Source organism: Argiope bruennichi, chromosome 6, assembly GCF_947563725.1.
Source record: "Argiope bruennichi chromosome 6, qqArgBrue1.1, whole genome shotgun sequence".
In the NCBI taxonomy this organism is placed as follows: Eukaryota; Metazoa; Arthropoda; class Arachnida; order Araneae; family Araneidae; genus Argiope; species Argiope bruennichi.
The window spans coordinates 48751831-48772632 of record NC_079156.1 but is presented as its reverse complement, the minus strand read 5'-3'; the positions used below and the strand labels follow the sequence as shown (position 1 = coordinate 48772632).

At 25.4% G+C, this 20802-nt stretch overlaps 1 protein-coding gene across 5 annotated transcripts; it reads right to left on the bottom strand.

Annotated features, from left to right (window-relative positions):
* Positions 1–1976: 1976 nt before the first annotated feature.
* LOC129971379 (nucleobindin-2-like) lies at positions 1977–20764 on the bottom strand. 5 transcript variants are annotated; one of them, XM_056085092.1, is made up of 13 exons: positions 20614–20764; positions 19871–19996; positions 17505–17606; positions 13794–14043; positions 9460–9554; positions 8539–8724; positions 7628–7718; positions 6281–6339; positions 6091–6183; positions 4629–4718; positions 3909–3974; positions 3122–3793; positions 1977–3037 (listed from the first exon to the last, which is right to left on the bottom strand). In XM_056085092.1, the coding sequence occupies exons 2-13, from the start codon at positions 19994–19996 to the stop codon at positions 2960–2962; spliced, it is 1908 nt and encodes a 635-aa protein (XP_055941067.1). In that variant the 5' UTR covers positions 20614–20764; the 3' UTR covers positions 1977–2959. The 5 variants fall into 5 exon arrangements, with proteins under 5 accessions (XP_055941067.1, XP_055941064.1, XP_055941065.1 ...); XM_056085089.1 differs by having other exon boundaries at positions 13824–14043; positions 20614–20759; XM_056085090.1 differs by having other exon boundaries at positions 13914–14043; positions 20614–20759.
* Positions 20765–20802: the final 38 nt, after the last annotated feature.

The following is a 20802-nucleotide window of genomic DNA, read 5'->3' as shown; positions in this document are numbered from 1 at the left end:
CAGTTCTTCATTGATTGTACAAAATATCTTCAAGTTTAAATATGTAAAGCTAAACGAATCAATATACACACATTCAAGAATTATTAAAAATTCTCACTTCGAATTTAAGACTTTACTTTCTATAAAATTATTTCAATTTAATCCATCCTGTATTCAGAAAATAAAGACTTTTGAGGAAATTAAATGTAACCCTACTGTATTTTTGGTAAAATTAATAAAAATTGTTAAATTTGTATTTCTGAAGTAGCATGAAAATTGACAGATTATAAATATTACTGATTTTTAAAATAATTGTAAAATAATACAATTTACTTCAAGTTTGTGTAAAAATTCGCTTGCTTATATGATTCAGTAGATTGCTAAAATTTAAAAAATAAATTAATACCAGTATGGATTTATATTTACATTTAAAGTTATTAAAATTTAGGTTTTTGTTATTCTGATAATATTGATTAAATGAAATAATTGTTCCATGCTTTATTTTAAAAAGAAAATCCACTTTTTAAGATAAGATTTTGATTGAACTATGTTTCAGTAAATTCATGTCGAATAAAAATTTCATACATAACATTTAAAGGATAATAAATAACAAGCTTCTATAGTAAGTGGAAAAAGCATGTTCACATGGATTTAATTTTTAAATATTTCTTATTTTAAGTTTCCATTAGTTCACTCAAATATCCTGTGATGAAAATTTTACATTCCTCAAGAGCCCAATTATTCAATGCGACAACTTTTGGTAGTGAGAAATTAGATTAACTATGTTGATTGGTTTGGTTTCATGGCACAAGGACCAGATTTTAACTACATTGATATATAATTGAATTTTCAGTTTGAAAATGATTAATAAAGGAAGATTATGTACAAATGTAACATAATTTATAGCTGAATCTGAGCTGATTGAAATGCTAGGAGACTTGAAAAAACTGTTTGATGATTATTTTCAAATTCAAAGCTTTTAAAATCTGGCCAAGAGAAAATTTTCAGCAGTGACATATATACAAATAGATTTTTAAACTTTATATATCTGAATTTACTTTTGTGGTAAAACTTTTTATATCTAAATTTTTATACCATTTTATGAAAAATATACATTTCTAGTCAATCTTCATAAGAAAACAATAGTATGATTTTTGAAGTAAACTGAATGTTTGATTCCAACAGAATGGTAAATTTTCCTTTTTTCAAACATTTAGCTATAAATACTAATACACTTTGATTTATACAACCAATTGTCAATTTACAACTACGTACAATTTTATGTATCAGGAAAAAATAATTTCATGTAAAATGGTGAAGCTTCTGTGCAAATAAAGCAAACAAGTGTTTAGTAATAATTGACCTCAACTTTAAGAATTTGGGCAATATTATTCATTCAGATGATTTTTAATAAAGTGGTAAGTTAGTCTTGGGACATTTAGATTGTTTAGAAGAAAGTTGGGAATTCAAAACTGAGTGCAATCAATATTTTTTGGTATCTAATTATACCAGCTACGGGTAGCTGCCCACTCTTTATTTCTGTAAGCCCTGAAACTAAAGAGGACTATCTAAAAAAACAGACAGTTCTATACCAGAAACCAGATTAGATTGACAGCTCCATCACTATAAACAGGGAAGTATAACCCTTTCCATTCTCCATACGGGGAAAATCAAATACACATTTTATGGTTCAAAAACATTTCCAAGTAAATGTGAAGGAAGGGGGAAGGTGGCTTCAATCACCACAAAGGAAATGCTTTTCTATCCTGCCTAAGTCGGATAAAACGATTTTTTTTTTTGTAGTTTTTCACTAAAAATGTATTTAATAATTTTTTTATTTAATCAGTGTCAATCATTAATTTCAATTAATAATTGACACCGATTAAAACTTACCAGTTTTGTAAATAAAAGCATAAACTCCTTTTTTAAATATATATATATACACACACCCACACCCAAATATAACATTTGAAGCTCTTTTAAATGATGAAACAAACTGCAAGAAATATAAGGATTTTATTTATTTCAACATACTTGAATAATAAACAGCATCCCAACTATTAATATTCTCTATCAATGGCATCCAAAATAATTTTATTAAATCAGTCATATTAAAATTTTGTAAAATGGTTTAGACTAAAAACACGAGTGCAAAATAAATTAAAGTGCTCTAAGAAATTTTACCTTTTCTCAACAATAGATAAAAAAATTTATTAAATAAGATAAAAAAATTCATTCTTGAAATTTAAAATTTTGATCTATAATTTTATAACATTCAAAAAATATACACAAAATATACAATACAAATATTTACAAATGGAATGTAAATTAATATTTGTACAACACTAATTTTTAGAAATGGCTCTAAAATTTAGAAAAATTTAAATAAATTAATGTTAAACCATTTTTCTAAATTTGCTATATTTACAACTGGAGTAAAAGAATTTCAGTAAACAATAGTTTAAAAATATTTTCAAAATGAGTTAAATTATTTCCTGTATTTCACAGAAATTAAATAAGTACAGTGACATACTATGTATTGCTTTTAAATGAACATCAAGAATAAGTAGTTGCAAAAACACTATATTAATTACCAAATATAGTGCATAGTTAACAAAACTTTGACTTCACTACTTTGAAAATATCGAGAAATGAATTAAATAGTCAAATGAATGTCATGGCTTTTCAAACTAAAAATTCGAAATTGAATTTTACACCAAGTATAACAGTAAAGTTGCTAATGTATAAATAATCATGTAATTATAAAGCCTTTAAGTAATTAAAAATTTTTATCTGAATATATTATACCTATTCTGTACATAAATTTATAAATTTAATATATGTATAAAAAATTTTTATAATTTTTTTAGTCCGAAAAATACTGATTCAATATTTTTCGTAAAGTTTGTATAATTAATAAGACTGCTTAATATCACTGTAGCTTTTGATCGGAAGTTTTAAGCTGTAATTAAGTAGAACTTTAGATTTGTTGTACAACTGGTGGTGCTTGGCTAATGGAATTTGGACCTTCAACTGGCTTTTTTTCAGCTTGAGGAACCTATGAATAAAAGATAAAATTTTATAGAAAATAATTAAACTGAGTTAAAAAAATTCTTTTCTTTTAAAAAGAATTAACACATACCTCATTGATGGAATTAGAAGCTTTTTGTTCATTTTTCACAACATTAGCCTGTTGTTGGACAGACAACTGCTCAGGAGGCACAGATGCAAACTGCTGATTGGGTTTGGGTTGAGCATTACCTCCAACTGGTTGTTGTTGTGGATGACCTTGCTGAGGTGCTTGAAGAACCTGCTGAGGATGCCCTTGTGGGATCCCTTGCTGAGGATGCCCTTGTGGGATCCCTTGCTGAGGATGACCTTGTGGGATCCCTTGCTGAGGATGACCTTGTGGGATCCCTTGCTGAGGATGACCTTGTGGGATCCCTTGCTGAGGATGACCTTGTGGGATCCCTTGCTGAAATTGCTGAGGATGACCCTGTTGAAACTGTTGTGGATGACCTTGTTGGAATTGCTGGGGATGTCCCTGCTGGAATTGCTGAGGATGACCTTGCTGGAACTGTTGTGGATGCCCTTGTTGAAACTGTTGTGGATGGCCCTGCTGGAATTGTTGTGGATGTCCTTGTTGAAACTGTTGAGGATGTCCTTGTTGAAACTGTTGAGGATGTCCCTGCTGGAACTGTTGAGGATGTCCTTGAGGTGGGTATTGTGGCATTCCTTGATAATTGATATTTGGCGGTATTCCATGTTGTTGCCCACCGACATCATAATACATTCTTGGATCTTGTTGATAATGCTACCAAATAAAGAATTTTTATTACTATTTATTTTTAATGCTGTTATATAAAAGCAATTCAAATAAAATCCATTTAAAACAAAATCATGATAGTAAGTTTTATTAATAAAATTACCATTTGTCTTTGTCGCATATATTCTTGGAGTTCTGCATCAGAATACACTTGTTGTTCGTCTAATCCCTAAAAAAATGGATTATAACGTAAAATAAAAAAAATAAGAGAAGAATTTAGAGAAGTATTGATATATGAAAATAGAGATCAATGCAAGAAAATAAAAATAATTCAACCAAAGCACTTTAATTAAACAGCCATTTTTCTTGCAATTATAAAGCATACTATGTATTGCATAATATGGATTTCAAAAATACTTTTAAAATTCAGAAAGTTTTTATTTCTTTTTTCCTTTCTATTTTTATTAATATGTATTAAAAAATATATATTAAATTTTAGTAAAAATTTTATTTCTAGGAAAGTTTATGAAGATTATTAGAATATTTAGGAAAGCATCTCATTAACTTTTGAGTCACAGTGAGATGAACCTGAGCCATTCCCACTTCCCCAAATTACTACATGCGATCTGATTTAGACAGATTTTGTTTATATATAGGTAAAAACACATAGCAGATTTTCAGTGAAAGTGGATTTCAAATTAGGAACTCGCTAGTCAAAAAGTTGAAACTAAGCCACATCTAATGTACTTTATTTATCTTGTTGTATTCAAAAGTTTTTACCATTTTGAAGGAAAAAGAGACATTTGTTTAAATTAAGTACAAGAATATATGATTGCTATTATATATAATTATAATAATAATAATAATAATAAAAAATGCTTACTCTCCAGCCTTCATCTTGTTGAAATTCTTGCTGCTGAGTCATTTGAAGGAATTCTTCAAGACTGATGAGACTATCCTTATTTTTATCAGTCTGCACAGACAGAAAGATGAAAATATAGGGACATAGTAAAACATTAAAGATGTAAAATAAAATAAAAAAAAAAGAAAGAAACCTTTACCTTTAAAAGCAGGTATTGCATTTCTTATTTAATCCTTTAAGTAAAGTTGAATTATTTTGATATAATAGTTAGTCAGAAAATTTAATTATCAAATGAATAAACTGTACTTTTTTGTATTCATTCAAATTTCAAGAATATTTTATTCATGGCATGTTAAGAAAATATGTATAAAAAAATTAATTTTTTTTTACATTAAACATTAAAAAAATGATAAATTGATCCAGCCACTTGAAAAATTAGATAAAAAGCATATGCAGATATGCAGTCATGGCCAAAAGCCTTAATTCAATGCAGCTTAACCAAAAGATTTCAATACAAATGAGGACAACTAAAAAATTTTTGGATAAGCAAACTGCTTGATTATTTATTCCATTTTTAATTATTAGTAATTAGAAATAATTCAGAAAGCTGTTAAAATCTTTAATAAAAATTTATCAAGCAAAATTGCAAATAAGAAAAATGAAAGCATATATAATAAAAATTCAATTGGTCATTATATACATCATAATTTCTATGACTTAAGATTATAAACACTATGAAATTCCAACATGCTAATATTTTTTTAACAGATAAATTTCATTACTGAGTAATTCAATTTTGCATGTGACTTTCATATTTATCAAAAATCTAAAATGATGTCCTTTGAAGAATTTTCTGATTTTCAGAGGAAAGCAGGAAGATTATTTTCATATAGGAAACAAACTCTTTCAAGCACTGCATTTTAATCATGTCCTGACTTCCTTTTATTGCACAAGGCATCAAAGAAATATTCAATTACAGAAATGGAATTGTTTTTTTCAGCACTATTATTTTGATAGTCAAAAATTTGAAAACAAGTAATAATTTAAGAATTCTACTACAATTTTTTTAGTAAATATATATGAAAATAATTTTCCTACATTTACTGCTTACTTTTAGTGCCCAAATATGCAGTGGAATGAATCTTTAAAAAAGAACTGGAAGTCAAATAAGAAAATTTCTCTTGAAGTTAAGTTTTTATTAATATAGAAAAATAAATAAAAAATAAAAAAATCCTTTAAATTACACAGAAATGCAAAACTGTGCTGTAATTTAATGTTATATCTTATTTTAAAAGCAACAAACTTTTTATCATATAATATTTTGATTGGAATTCATTAAGTGATTGAATTTCATGGTAAATTACACAAATTTTACTTATATTGTGTTTATTTGTTATTTATAGTACATTAACTTTAAAAATAGAATTATAAACTTTTTTGCATAATCAAACCTAAATGAAACAAAACAGTGAAAAATATTTACTTCATTGAAGATGTGCTCTCGCATTCTGTGGAATTCTTCTTCCATTTCTATAGGATCATCTTCCTCATTGTTTGGATTATAGAGTTTTTTTACCTATATTTAATAAAGTAAGTGAGTGTCATATTTAATTTCCAAGTTAAAAAATTTAAATAAAGAAATATAAATAATAAAAAATGTTACAAGTACATACTTCTGGTATAAGGATAGCTTCAACTTCCTCAACATCTAAATGACCATCTCCATTGATATCTAAAGTGAGCAAAATATTTAAGAATAAATTTATGTGAATCATAATTATCTGCTTCAATGAATAATCACTTTTCTGAATATTTACTTTTTACTTACAAATTTATAACTAAAATGCTGACTACAACTAATATGAAAAGTTAAGTCCTTATTTAGACTATTATTTATATATAAATTAAATATAGATAAGCAACTGAGAAACAACGCACACACACATATGAAAACAAAGAAAAAAAAATCCAGTTTAAAAACTGCTGTTTTTGCCAAGTATAAATACTCTCAAAACTCTTTAATTTCTACATGCTTTCAAAATAATATCGTATTTCCAACTACATAAATTCAATTTTAACTAGCAAATTATGCATGGAATTTAAAAAAGTGAACAAAAAAAATCCATTAAATGATAAATGGTTCTTAATTGTATAAATCCATATTATTAATATTTTTATGAAACTTTCACAGTATGCCAAATAATTTTATTCCAATTACCATTATTAGAAAAAAAAAAAAAAAAATCAGCTTTAGGTGTTATTTTCAAGTTTATAAATTAGAGTTACAAAATACACAAAATACTTCCGAGTGAAACACAAAAAAATTGCTAAATACTGTCTACAAATCTTATCAATTGGTAGACAATAGTAGTTTTTCAGGAATCTCGGAATATTAATATTTTGAAAAAGAATTTCTTAGCCAAACAAAATCAAACATTTGATAAATAAGCTGTATACACATTTTTTTCATATGTTACATTGAAATTAAGAAACATTGAAATCTGAAGATATAATGAGTAACTTTTTACTTTAATATATTGCACATTCAAAGCTTCGGTACAAGTTGCTCACTATGTCAATTAGTTAGAAAACATGTACAATCATATCTGGAAACATTAATGGATTTTAAACTGTATATTATATCTTTATTACTAAAAATGATGAATGTAAGTATGTTGGGTCATTTGACTTAGTGTGATCAAACTTGACAATATATATTTTTTAAGGAAGGAATGTGCAATCCAGAGATTTTCATAAAATTTTAATTAAAAATTAAGACTAAATATCAATGTTTCAATTATAACTTCCAATATGTTATAGCACAAAAAATATTTTTGTCAATTTAAAATTTACAAAAATACCAAAAGAAAAAGATTTGCTTCAAAATTAAGCAGCAGTCAAAAAAAATTTTTAATGTGTATTTTTAAACACTGCTGCTGTCTTCTGTGATTAATTGAACATATTCAGCTTGACCAAGGCAGCTGTTCACTGAATTAACTACAAAATAGAAACTGCCTTACCATGCATGGCAAAGAAAGTTCTAGGATTGAATTCTTCTTTAGGCATATGGTCTTGATCTTCCCAAACCTGTTCCAACTGTGGTTTACTACCCTAGAAATTATTCAAATTTATATTTAATAAGAAGGATAACAGCAACAACAATAATAATAATAATAGAATACAGAAGTAGCTTCTATATATATATTTTGTAATTTTAGCAATATCTAACAAGCATACATGATTTTTACATAAATTTTATATTAAAAATGAGTAAATATTTTACCATGAAAGTTAACATTTTAAAGTACTTTAATGCATTTAGAACAAACATATTATTTTTAAAAAGTTAATAAACTGTTAAACATTTAATGTTTATGGCTAAAGAAAAACCTCATATGGAAATAGGTTCCTCAAATACAATTGACTTTCAATTTTTCACAATTTATTCAGCTTTGGAATACAAAATATTAATTGAAAAAATATTTTATAAATAATTTATAATGCTTCAATCTCATTTGATCCTTTGAAAAGATTTTGAACATAAATAGTAAGGATTTTGTAATGTTATCAAAGTATTTGATCCATTAAATAAATAAAAGCAAATCGTGGAATATACTGAACTCATAAAAAAATAAATACAAAAAAGCCAATAAACGTAATGATGGGAAGTATAATTAAAAGATAATCCATAGCAGCAGGTTAATGCACTGTATTTTTATTTTGATCAAATCAACCAACATTATAACATTTTGTAAATTGGGAACAATAAATAAATAAATTAATTAATGCAATAAAATATTTAGTGATGATATGAATAAAGTGATTGTTACCATTTGAGGTTTTGCAAATTCAATAACTTTATTTTGCTATATCCTTTAGCATAGAAATGAAATTAAAATTCAGTATTTAAGCTCAAAATAATAATTCTTACCGGATGATGTACTTTAGGATGATCTTTGTGTTTGGCAATCAGTTCTTGATGGTGCTTCTCTGCTTCTTTTCTTTGCTCCTCAGTCATGTTTTGCAAGCTTTCACGATAGGTAGCTTCTTTTTCCAGTTCATACTTCTTGAATTCTTCTCTTCTTTGTCTATCTAATTCTTCAAGATCACTAGTAGCCTTTTTTTAAAAAAATATGAAATTAGCAATATAATTTAATATTTCAAACTATGATGAAAAAGAGAATAAGAGTCTTCTACATTAAAATGCATATATAATAGCTACATAGAAATGGTATGAACCCATTTGAATTTCTATAAAAACCAATGAGAATGAACTCCTCAATATTTTCTTGTATATTTCCTAATTAAGATTATTTTCTACCACAATAAAAATTGAGGACATTAGGATATTTAAATTATTTTATCATTCTTTGAATCAAAGATTATGACAAGGCAGAAGGGCGATAATACACTACCACAGTGTTCCACTACAGCTTCCAACTGTCATGCCATATGTTCAAATGTTTTGGACTTTATATCAGAGTGAAGAAAACTATTGATTTTGAATGCCTTCTTTTTGATGAATTAAAACTAAAATTTTATACAGATAAATAACACACTAAATTTAATTATTACAATTTAGATGATCTGCCAACTGATTTTTTTTTTTTTTTAATAACTTGTATTTGAGGAACATAAATAGCTTAAAAGATAAGAATTCGTAAAATAAAAAGAATTCATGCTAAAATATATAAGAGATTCTATAGAGGATTTGTGATATTTCAAAAGTTGCAGCAGTTTGATCCCCAATATATATGCCACTTTTTGGTGCAAATGCAAGTCAATTATTCAAAGGCATTGCAAATGTATGATAAAAGATTATTAAAAGAATGTTTTAAAAACCTTTACTTACAGTTTGAATGAGCTTTTTCAAATCTTCAATCTCAAAACTGTGTGGGTTTTCAATATCTAGATGTTTTGGTATTTTTACCCCTTTACGATCCAAACCTAAGCAATAAACACAGTACATCACAAATCAATTTATAAACGTACTTTTTTTTTCTTTTACAAAAATGACTGTAATCAATTATTTATAATTTCAACTTTGATTTGAAGTAGAGATAAAAATTAACAAGGTGAAAAAAAATAATAAACACTATCATATAATCCATTTAGCTAGCAACTATACCATATATTAAAAGAACATTTGATTTCAATTTCATATCTTATTATTTAATTTAATATAGTCTAAAGTAACTTAATACATAATATACTAATATGTGTTATTATGTTCATCATATTGTAAAATCATGCACAATACATAAATTGTGACTATACACAACACTTAAAATAAAGTTTTACGGTCAGAATTATTATTAGTTATAAAAAAAAAAAACATCTTCAGATTTAACGGAATTTTTTATTTACTGGATGCTAAGTATTTTATTTTTTAATTATTCATTTGCATTTGGTTTAGGTTGCCATTAATGCCCCATCAAACTCTCAACATTCCACATTAAAAAGGCAAATACATAGAAAAAGCACATTGCCTCATTCTGTCACATGGTATCATTAGGTCAGAATGGTTTGATGAAAGCTTGCACATCTTTACAAAATAGAAGAGAAATATAAAGAAAATAACAGAAGAGGCAGGAAAAATAAACAAATAAAAAGTCATCTGGATGTGATCCAAAGTGAAAATAGTCAAGTTTATGTCGCAACCTTCAGACTAGTAGTGGGTGAAAAGTTTAAAAAAACCTTTAAATGTTAAAAATAACTTTTTTCCAGAATAAGATTAAAGAAGCTGTTTTTCATTAGGGTGAAAGAAAGTTAAAGCAATGAAACTTTTGTAATTTTTGAGTTTTAGGGAAAATGATTAGATAGCTTTCTTAAAATAAATCCTTAAGATTATTTAGGAATAGCTTCCTAAGCACATTTTGACTATTCAGCATAAACAATTAATATGTACAAAGCATCAAAAATGTATTAAAAACATAGCTGAAATTTTTCAAATAAGATTAAATTTGTTAATTGATAATTTTTAATGAAATATTAATAGAGAAGGTAATTTAAATAACTTTCTATAACAATTGTAATTTTTGCAAAATCAAAATCTTTGTTTTTAGGTTAATCATCTTCTTTATCTTTTGTTTCTGATTTAAAAGATCTGTTTAAAATGAAGTAAAAAGAGAAAACAACATTAATGATATAATTCTAGAAAATTTCACAAGTAAAAATTCATTTTTGAGTATTATTATAAAGAGAAAAACATATCCATGCAAATTCTACAAACAAGGTTCTACAATCCAAAAATTCTACAAACAAGGTTCATTTTAGATCTAAATATGGCCAGGCAATACAAATAAAGTGATAAAAATTGCCAGGTTTTAATAAACAGCTGGCAGCAAGGTTTAATTTATTTAGATTTATTGGACTTCTGAAGTTACATGAAAACAAAAGAAAATATATATTGAAGCTATTTTGTATGGTTATAAATTTTAAATCTTCTTTCTTATTTGAAATTCAATGATTTATTAAAATGACTGATTTAAAATTATACATAATTTATTTATATGTAAATGTAAATAAAGATGTTGTAGCAATAAGTTCTAGCCAGAATAAAAATGAAAGTTAACATTTGGCTTTAATTTCAATTATTTTTATGGTTTGAGTAGACAAACACTTTTCATTGATCTGATTATATTCAGAATAAATGTTGCTTATTGAAGACACAAAAATTATTTTATTTATCAAATTTTTTTTATGTAACCAGATTTTAATTTTTTAAAATATTGATTAAACATATTGTATATATGATCTGTTTTATAAAAGAAGTAAAATAGAGTGTTTAGAGAAATAATCATGAAAGATATGGAAGTTTTTATTCCATCAATTTGTTAAATTATTTTATATAAAAGGGCTGTTTATAATATTGAGACATTTTTCAATTGCATGCTAAGTACATAATTACAGATATTGCACATTTTCAGCTTCTTTTAAGATTTCAAACTCGATATTGGGTTATAAAATGAATTTTAACAAGTAATGTCAGATCACTGAATTTCTTTTTTCTTTTCAACAAAATTATAAATACAAGAAACTATTTGAAAATTACACATTCTTGCAACTACATCAATAATAATAGCTAGTAAATATCTACAAACAATAGCAAGACAAAGCTTTCAGACAAACAATAGCAAGCTTCTTATTCTTCAAAACTTTAATGATATTAATTTTTACAAAAAGATACCTTTGCCAGCAAAATTTGCTAAAATGAACCTTGCAAGCATAAAATATCATAAATTTCACCAATTATTTTGTTATTTAGCACAAAAATGTACATATATGCAATACAAATAATAAAATAAAAACCTTTAAACTAAAAGAAAAACTCAGAATATATTAGGCAGGACAAAAAGGTGGTGTTAATAATAAATGATGCAAAAAAAAAAAAAAAAAATTAAAGCAGAAAGGAAAATGGCACAGAAGACTGGCAAGGAGAAACAGAGGATATTTTTACGTAAATAAGCAAATTTTCAGGTATAAATTGCAGGATAATAACAGCAGAAATTTATTTTCAAGTAAAACTTAAATTTCTAAAAGAAAAATTTTTTTTTTTGAAAATTAAATATTGTTCTTAAAAAAAAAAAGAAAAGAAAAAAAGACAATTTATTTATTTTATCATATTTTCTTTATATGATTTGAATATTAAAAATTAATACTGATTCATACAATCCACAGAATAAGAAATGAGCAGATAAATTCTGAAATACTTTTTCTATACATTTTCTTCCTCAGCTTTCTATAAAATATATAGAATTTATCTATGTCTTACAAGAAGCAAACAGTTAACAAAAATATCCAGAAATGCATAGACATTAAAAGAGGTAGAAGAGAAAAACAATAAGATCAGAAGCAAGTATTTCTTTAAAATTGGAGAGTTTTAATAATTTGAAGTAAGCACCTGACAGTTATAATAGAAACAAAGAGGCCATTTGACACATTGTTATACTTTCCCTATAAGTGAAACCTTTTGAAGTTATAAAATTCCAAGAAATTAACATCTGTTAATGTAAGATTATTACGACAGCATAGCTAATTAGTAATAAAAACATCTGATTAGTCATAAGCAATATTATTCAGCATTAATACTCAAACAAATAATCTCAGCTAATAATGTAGTTCATTATAGAAATTCAAAACTTCAAGTTTGGTTGAATGCTCCAAGCCTTGTTTCATTTGAAATGTAGAAAATAGAAAAACAATTGAATTAATTAAGCATTTTTCTTTTAAATTTTACACAATATCTTCAGAAATCAAATGTGTTGTATAATCAATGCCCAACAGAATTCTTTCAAAAGAGCCAATAAACAAGCTAATAATCAGACAACCTTTCAAAACAGACAACAAACAAGTTTATAATCATAATTTTTTTCAAAAGAACCAACAAACAAGATAATGATCAGACATCCTTTCAAAAGAGCCAACAAACAAGTTAATAATCATACATTCTTCCAAAATAACCAACAAACAAGCTAATGATCAGACATCATTTCAAAAGAGCCAACAAACAAGTTAATAATCATAAATTCTTCCAAAATAACCAACAAACAAGCTAATGATCAGACATCCTTTCAAAAGAGCCAACAAACAAGTTAATAATCATAAATTCTTTCAAAAACAAGCTAAAGAGCCAAACAAACTAACGATTAAAAAGGAAAGAAAATACATAAATGATAATATCGGTTTTCTACAATGCATAGCTCCACATAAAATCTATATCAAAATACTTTTTCTTTCCTGTTTTAAAGTTTCATGAAACTTTATTTCTAAATCACTTTTCAGAGGAAATTAACACTGCAACTCCACTTCTTTCAAAGTTTTGAAAAAACAAAAAGTATAAATGAAAATTCATTTCAAAGCAGTTATCAAGGAAATATTGAAGAATCTAAAACAGAAAACTGTAAAAAAGATTTTGAGTTAAAATTTCAAAAAATTCTCTACTGGGTAACATTTTTCACAAAGCAAATATTCCCCATTTTTTTTTAAATAGAAATTTAGCACTTGATTTTGATTGTTTCATAATTTAGATATAATTTTTTTAAAAAATGCCCTGTTCTTAGAACTTTTTTTTTTTTTTTCACTAATCGAAATTTGACAAGGGACAGACACAATTTGACAAGGGGGCAGACGCAAGAAACAGTGGAGAGGGAAGGGCTTGCAAGCATAAACAGAAAATAAGCCAACCTAACCAGAAATTCCCATCACCAACACCACCTTCTAAACCACGTTTGTGGTCAGGAATTGTTCTCCAACGCCGACCATCAGGAGAGTTCAACAGATGACCATCTTCGTCTCGGTACAGACCTAATTGAGTGCGCTCCATTTGTTCTTGAATAAGTTTACGCAGACGATCCACTTCAATTCTCTTTAATTCATCCAGCTTCGAACGAACATTATGCTTTACAAATTCCAATTCTTTAGCAATATGACCACTCTGAAACAATATTCAGAAAGTTTTATATTTTATCAAATACCATAATTACAATATTTTGCTTATGAATAAAATAATAACAGAAATCAACATCCATTAAAGAACAAATCATTTAAAAAAATAGTAAATCTAGAAGATCAATATTTATATACATTATATTTAAACATTCAGAAAGTTTTATATTTTATCAAATACCATAATTACAATATTTTGCTTATGAATAAAATAATAACAGAAATCAACATCCATTAAAGAACAAATCATTTAAAAAAATAGTAAATCTAGAAGATCAATATTTATATACATTATATTTAAACATTCAGAAAGTTTTATATTTTATCAAATACCATAATTACAATATTTTGCTTATGAATAAAATAATAACAGAAATCAACATCCATTAAAGAACAAATCATTTAAAAAAAATAGTAAATCTAGAAGATCAATATTTATATACATTATATTTAAACATGAGCATGAGTATTAAAATATTACTAAAGGTGTGGAAATAAGGATCATAATCATTTCTACCTAATAATAAAGATGAATGTGTGTATTGGCACTATACAGGCTACACCCACTGATCCACACTACCAAATTTGACACATATATAACAAGGAGGGAGAAAATGTGCACTTCAGAGCAATTTTTTAGAATTTTAATAAAAAATGAAACTGAATTTTGGCATTTGCCTGCAATAGATTAAAAAATATTATTTCACATTGTTTCAAAATTTAAGAAATTGTCTTTTGAATAACATCAACTTAATAATAAAATGAATTTTTTTTCTGAATTTTGATAATATATATATATATATATTGTAAATTCCAACAACAGATTACATTGTTGCCCTGCAATTCAAACAATTTTCATTATTTTATCATATATTTGAATGCTTAATTTTCTTCCATTGTTGAAAACTAGATAAGAAAGTTTCTGTATAATGTCAGGGTAGCTTACAAGATGGCCACAAAAGTGAAATTTGAAGATATATAAACCCAACATTTATGTTTTTAATAGAACTAAGATGTCATGAAACTGATCTTTATTAAAAGAGTTCATGCACAAAATAAACGGAAATTAAGCAATACAATTAAAACAACTCAGCATTAATGTCAGATTTAATGTAATGGTAGAGCTATGGACATTTAACTGCAGCAAAAGAATTGATTTAAAATCATATATAGTATCAATATTCCCAGTGAATCAGCTAGTCACCCGAGGCACCTAATAATCAATAACCGAAATATTACAAACATATTTTAAAACATGACTCTAACCTATTTTACTTTTTATTTTTCAAAACTTAGTAATTATCTAAGTATAAGTGTATACGTATTTATTGCATAAAAAAACAACAACCTAAAACTTATATCTAGAGAAAATTATTTTGAATAGGATATAATTTTTCATTTATCTCTTGGAAGTGAATTTTTATAACAGAATATAACACAATAACTTTGGATTATTTAAACTATGAAAATAATTTATAATTTCTCATTTAATAATGTCAGAATTTATCTATATTAGTCAGTCTGTTATCCATCTACATTAGTCAGCCTGTTGGCTGACTAATATAGATAGTTCAATAATAATAGTAAATTTAACAATGTTAGTTAAAAGTTTTTGTTTGGTTGATACTGCAATAATGATGCACTAATCAATCATTCACTAACAAATATTTCCCATTCCATGGGAGTAAAAAATAAGGTTAATTTCCTTTTGGGGCATTTTCAGAAAATTCTCACAAATCCAATTTTTAGATTTCATATTTGACAAACTGAGATGATCTACAAAAAGTATCTCCTAGTTATATATAGTTTTAAGCTTTCCCTTACAGGTACTATAGATGATTTTTAGTTTATTTATGCATTGGTATAACTGTTGTATTCTTAAACAATTAAGATTTCATTCTGTGTAACCAATTTGTTCTCCTAAGTAGTCTACAAATAGTTTTATTTCTTAATTAAATTTACAGTTAACAATGGGAGAAAATAAGAATAGTAGCAATAACGATAGTCGAAATTAGCAAAAGATCCTATCTTAGATATAATTTTTTCCTATTTCCTCATCAAAATCGTATATTGTACAAACGTATTTGATTTTTTTTTTTCAAAATTTATTTTGTAGTTTAAAAATCAAACAAAGATGAAAAAAAAATCATGGCAATTCTTATTAAGGCTAGAAGAAGTAAAGAATTCATGAATGAAAATGAAACAACTAAACAGGAAGAGTTTCCGATGACAACACTTAATAATGCAATCCACTAATCATCTGCTGAAACAGATGGTCTCTTATATATAAAAAAAAATGATAAAAGCTTCTAGAACAATTATTATATAAAACAGATGTTGGAAAAAAAAAGCAAACTGCATTTTATTCAATCACAGATAAAGTAAATTAGTCACTTTAAGAATCCTATGTTATTAAGAATTTCTTAGTGGAATAATGAACAATTCAGCATTTCTTTTGGAAGGGGAAAAAACAAAACTCCCCCTTTTTTAATATAGCAGATAAAACAAAAACTTTCTTTATATTTTTGTCCATTAGAATCTATCAAAATAAATTTTCATTTACTCAAACATAAAGTGTAAGTTGCCATTTAACAAACAATATTACCTACCTCAATTTTCAAAATTCCACAAGAGAAAGAAGAAAATTTTTGTGTAAATAATAAATATTTAATAGTGTAAATAATAAATATTAAAATTTTAATAAATATATAAATTGTGTAAATAATAAATATATAAATTGTGTAAATAATAAATATCAAGTATTAACACATGGTCTCTTATTTCATATCATAGGAAAATATTTCAGTTTTTTTCCCTTTTCTTATTTTAAAATTAAGATAGATGATGTTTATTAAGCAAAGAAATGTCTTATATAAATTTTGAGAGAATATTACAATATATAAATTTTTTTGTTAGAATTATAATAATTAAAAAAAATGCAAATAAAATACAAATAATGGATGGTTTAATAATAACATAATTTTTTCAATAACAAATATAAAAATCAATTTCTTTCTACATTATTTAATATTATAAAATGATTTCAAGGATAAAATTATTTATTTTCAATACCTATATTATTTTATTTATATAAGATGTATATTTTTAAAAAATAACTTAGGTATGAATTAAATTTTAGAAGGAAAATTGCTAACACCATATATAATAGTTCACAGTTAGGAATTTAATAAATATTTAATTTAGCAATAATTTATCCCATATGCAATATTTTACTGTTAATAAACAATAACACTAAAAGTTTCATAATATCAAATTATGAACAGACAAAAAAAATCCATAAATAAATTAATATATGGCAAAAAACTGCATATAAAATAGCAGGAATGAATAATGTACCAAGAGTGTATATAAATACACTATTAACAGAAATAAAGTAAGCTATTCTGTTATTATTTTTACTTTATAATGAGTATAAATCAATATAAATACCCTAATTTGTTCGGCACTTATATTTTCCAATTTCTTTGCAAACTCTTTGTCTTCCTCAAGAGCTTGTACAACTTGTTGCAAGTATCTGCCATATTCTAGCCCCTAAAAAAGGTTTCATAAAATAAATTCATTATTTTATTCTAAATGTATAAAAGTTTAAAAAAAAAAATGAAAAGAGAAAAACAGCTACAACAGAACGAAACAATAAAATTTATTAAAAAAAATACAAATAAAAAAAGAATTTCAGATTCTAATTTTTGGCATCAGTACGGACAGATCTATACAGATTGAAGTTTTAGTATTTAAATAAAAATACAGTTACATTAATCAATAAACAAATATATAAACATTTAAAAAACTACTAAGGATTTTAAAAAAATCCTAAAATGCTTCTGTTCTGTAAAAATCACAGTTATTCAATTGTATGATTTTCATAAAAGGGGGAAAAATGTTTCATAACTTTAATTCAAGATTCAACATTTCTAGGTTAAATTTAAAAAAAAAAAAATTGCATTTTTAATCTTTAAACTGAATTATAGCCGTAATATTATTTGCTACACTAGTATAAAAATATTTTTTAAAGAAATCCTTACTTCTATTTTTTTTTTCCCATGAGAAAATCAATGAAAAATGGTTCTTTTCATGTAAAATTTTGTAATATCCGACATAGATTCAACAAACAGAAAGGTAAAATAAATGGGACATATTATGTCAACAGATAAATAAAGATTTGCCTAGTAATTTTGACAAAGAAGGAAATATAAGTTGTTATGGAATGCAGTACATGCATCCAAGAGACAGTAAACACAGAAATTCACTTTTTTTTAAAGGAAATAAATCAATCACATTGAATGTTGCAGCCTATTATCATAGAAGCCTAATAATTCAGCCATAATGGACTGAACACAGACATCAAAAGCCAATGCAGAGGAGAACAATAGGCATTTGGAGGAACACACTTTCACATAAAACAATCTTCTGTATACCAGGCACGCATTTTTTAAAAAATGGTTTACAAACTTTATTGAGTTTAATAATAAAAATATCAACTATCTTTGTAGTGATATTGGTAAGGTAAATCCATGTTTTATTTCTTCTAAATCAAAACAATGTCCACAGAAGTTTAGGGAAAATTATTTTTCAACAGTCCCTCATATATTTGATTTATTGTTTATACGCTAAGAACCAAAATAACCTCGGATTTTTTAGTATTTATTTTCTAATATGCATTTTACATAAAAATAAATATCTTACACTTTCTTTATCTGCATATATATATAAAATCACAAGGTTATCTACCAAGCTAGGTACTAAATCTACACACTTGACTGCAAATAAAAAAAAGAAGATAATTGCATAGTTAGGAATTTATGCAAATGGACAATATTTAATATGTAAAAGGTTCCAAGTTTTTAAATTTTTAAAAAAAGTAGAACTTAGAATAACAGAAAAACCTTATACTTAAAAATTATTGTTAACATAAACAAATACGTATCATGTAAAATTATCAATAGTAATAAAAAACAGCAATAAAAAATGGTTTAACTTTTGGATGAATATTTTAAAAGAAGTGTAAAGCAGATATATCAACTTCAAAAATCATCTGTATCTTATGTAGATAAAACTGATTAATACATATGATATCTCTAATAAATAATTAAATATGGTACATATGTAATATATTCAAGGAGATACATGAATATGATATCTCTAATAAGTAATTATATCTATCCAGCATCAATCTTTTCTACAATACAGAAATTTAAAATAAATTTATGAAAAAAATCTTTTTATCTAATGTTTCCAAAGTTATAAGAAAAAATTTGCAAAGAAAATTAAAATGATTAAGAAAAATAAGTTTTAAAATAATTTATAAAAAAGCAATACAATACAATATTCTTGCACATAAAAATATTTTCATTCAAATTCAAACATAAAATTCTTGTAAATTAAATCTTTATATTTAACAGAACAAAATGTTAAAAAAATTCCTGACATATGCATTTCTAAATAAAATTGAAATAGCAATTCATCAAACAGATCACTTAATCAAAAAAATTTAGAAATATTAAAAAAAAAAAAAAAAAATGCATATTTAGACATATTTGAAATACAGATAAACATTAATTTCCTATTTTTGTAACAAAAGTGAATGAATGAAAGTAAATACATTTATATAGAATATTCATATATTTAAATAAAATTCCTTTAAAACCTGAAAAAAGCTTCACAGTATTTGACCAACTGGGTCATGCATTATAAGAAACACAAGGTCAATACAAAATGTCAAATACCAAACTTGCTGGCAAGTCACAACTCAAAAGCAAAATGATAAAAATCTACTATCGATTGATCCATAAACTTACAAAATCATCCAATTCTTCACCTTTGTCTTTTTTTTCTTCATCCTTTTTCTTTTGATCAACTGGGGGGGCCACAGCAAGCTCCAAGGCCACAAGGACCAGGAGTAATGTAAATAATAAATTTGACATCTGCAAATTAATAAATAATAATTATAAGGTTTTAAAAGAGAAAAATGAAAAGTAAAATGCATAAAAATATTAATCAAACAATATCTAGAATTAGGAATAAAAAAAAAATTTTTTTTCACTAAAAACAGGCAGCAACAGAATCCAAACTTGTCAAATGTCATCTACTGTAAGAATAAGCAATATCAACACAGATAGAAATAAAAGTTCTACAACAAATGTTAAATTAATGAGAAGGATTAATCTATAAGAAAAGTTATAAAATGCACATCATTAAAGGCAAAAATGTGCGATATATATACAAATTTGCAAAAACATACGGCGGACTTTTCACTACTCAGATGATGAAAATATTAATATTCTATCTCTAGCTTTAAAAAAAGAACCAAGTGAACTAACAAAATAACGCAGAGCATAAGAAACTAAGCTATAAATCAAAAGAAATTTAAAGCATAGTTAATTTGATTACTTTTCGTTTGATAACTTTCTCTCTCTAGATCTAATACAATAAAGTTATTTCTCTAAAGACAAATGAAGAATTCGTATGTACTGATAAAACGTTTGATATTCTATGTCAACTGACACAGGTATAAATGTCAAAAACAAGATTTTTACCTTACCAAAATTGTTTCGGACAAATCATACAAATACACGTTGCTTGTCCTACTTGATCTAATGAAATTATGGAAAGAATTGCAAACAGAAAGGAAACGAAAACCATAACCGTAATCTTTAATTTTGTTTTTGTTTCGTTCTGGAAATTTTCTATTTCTAGACTAATACTGGTTTTTTTTCAAGGACGAGATATT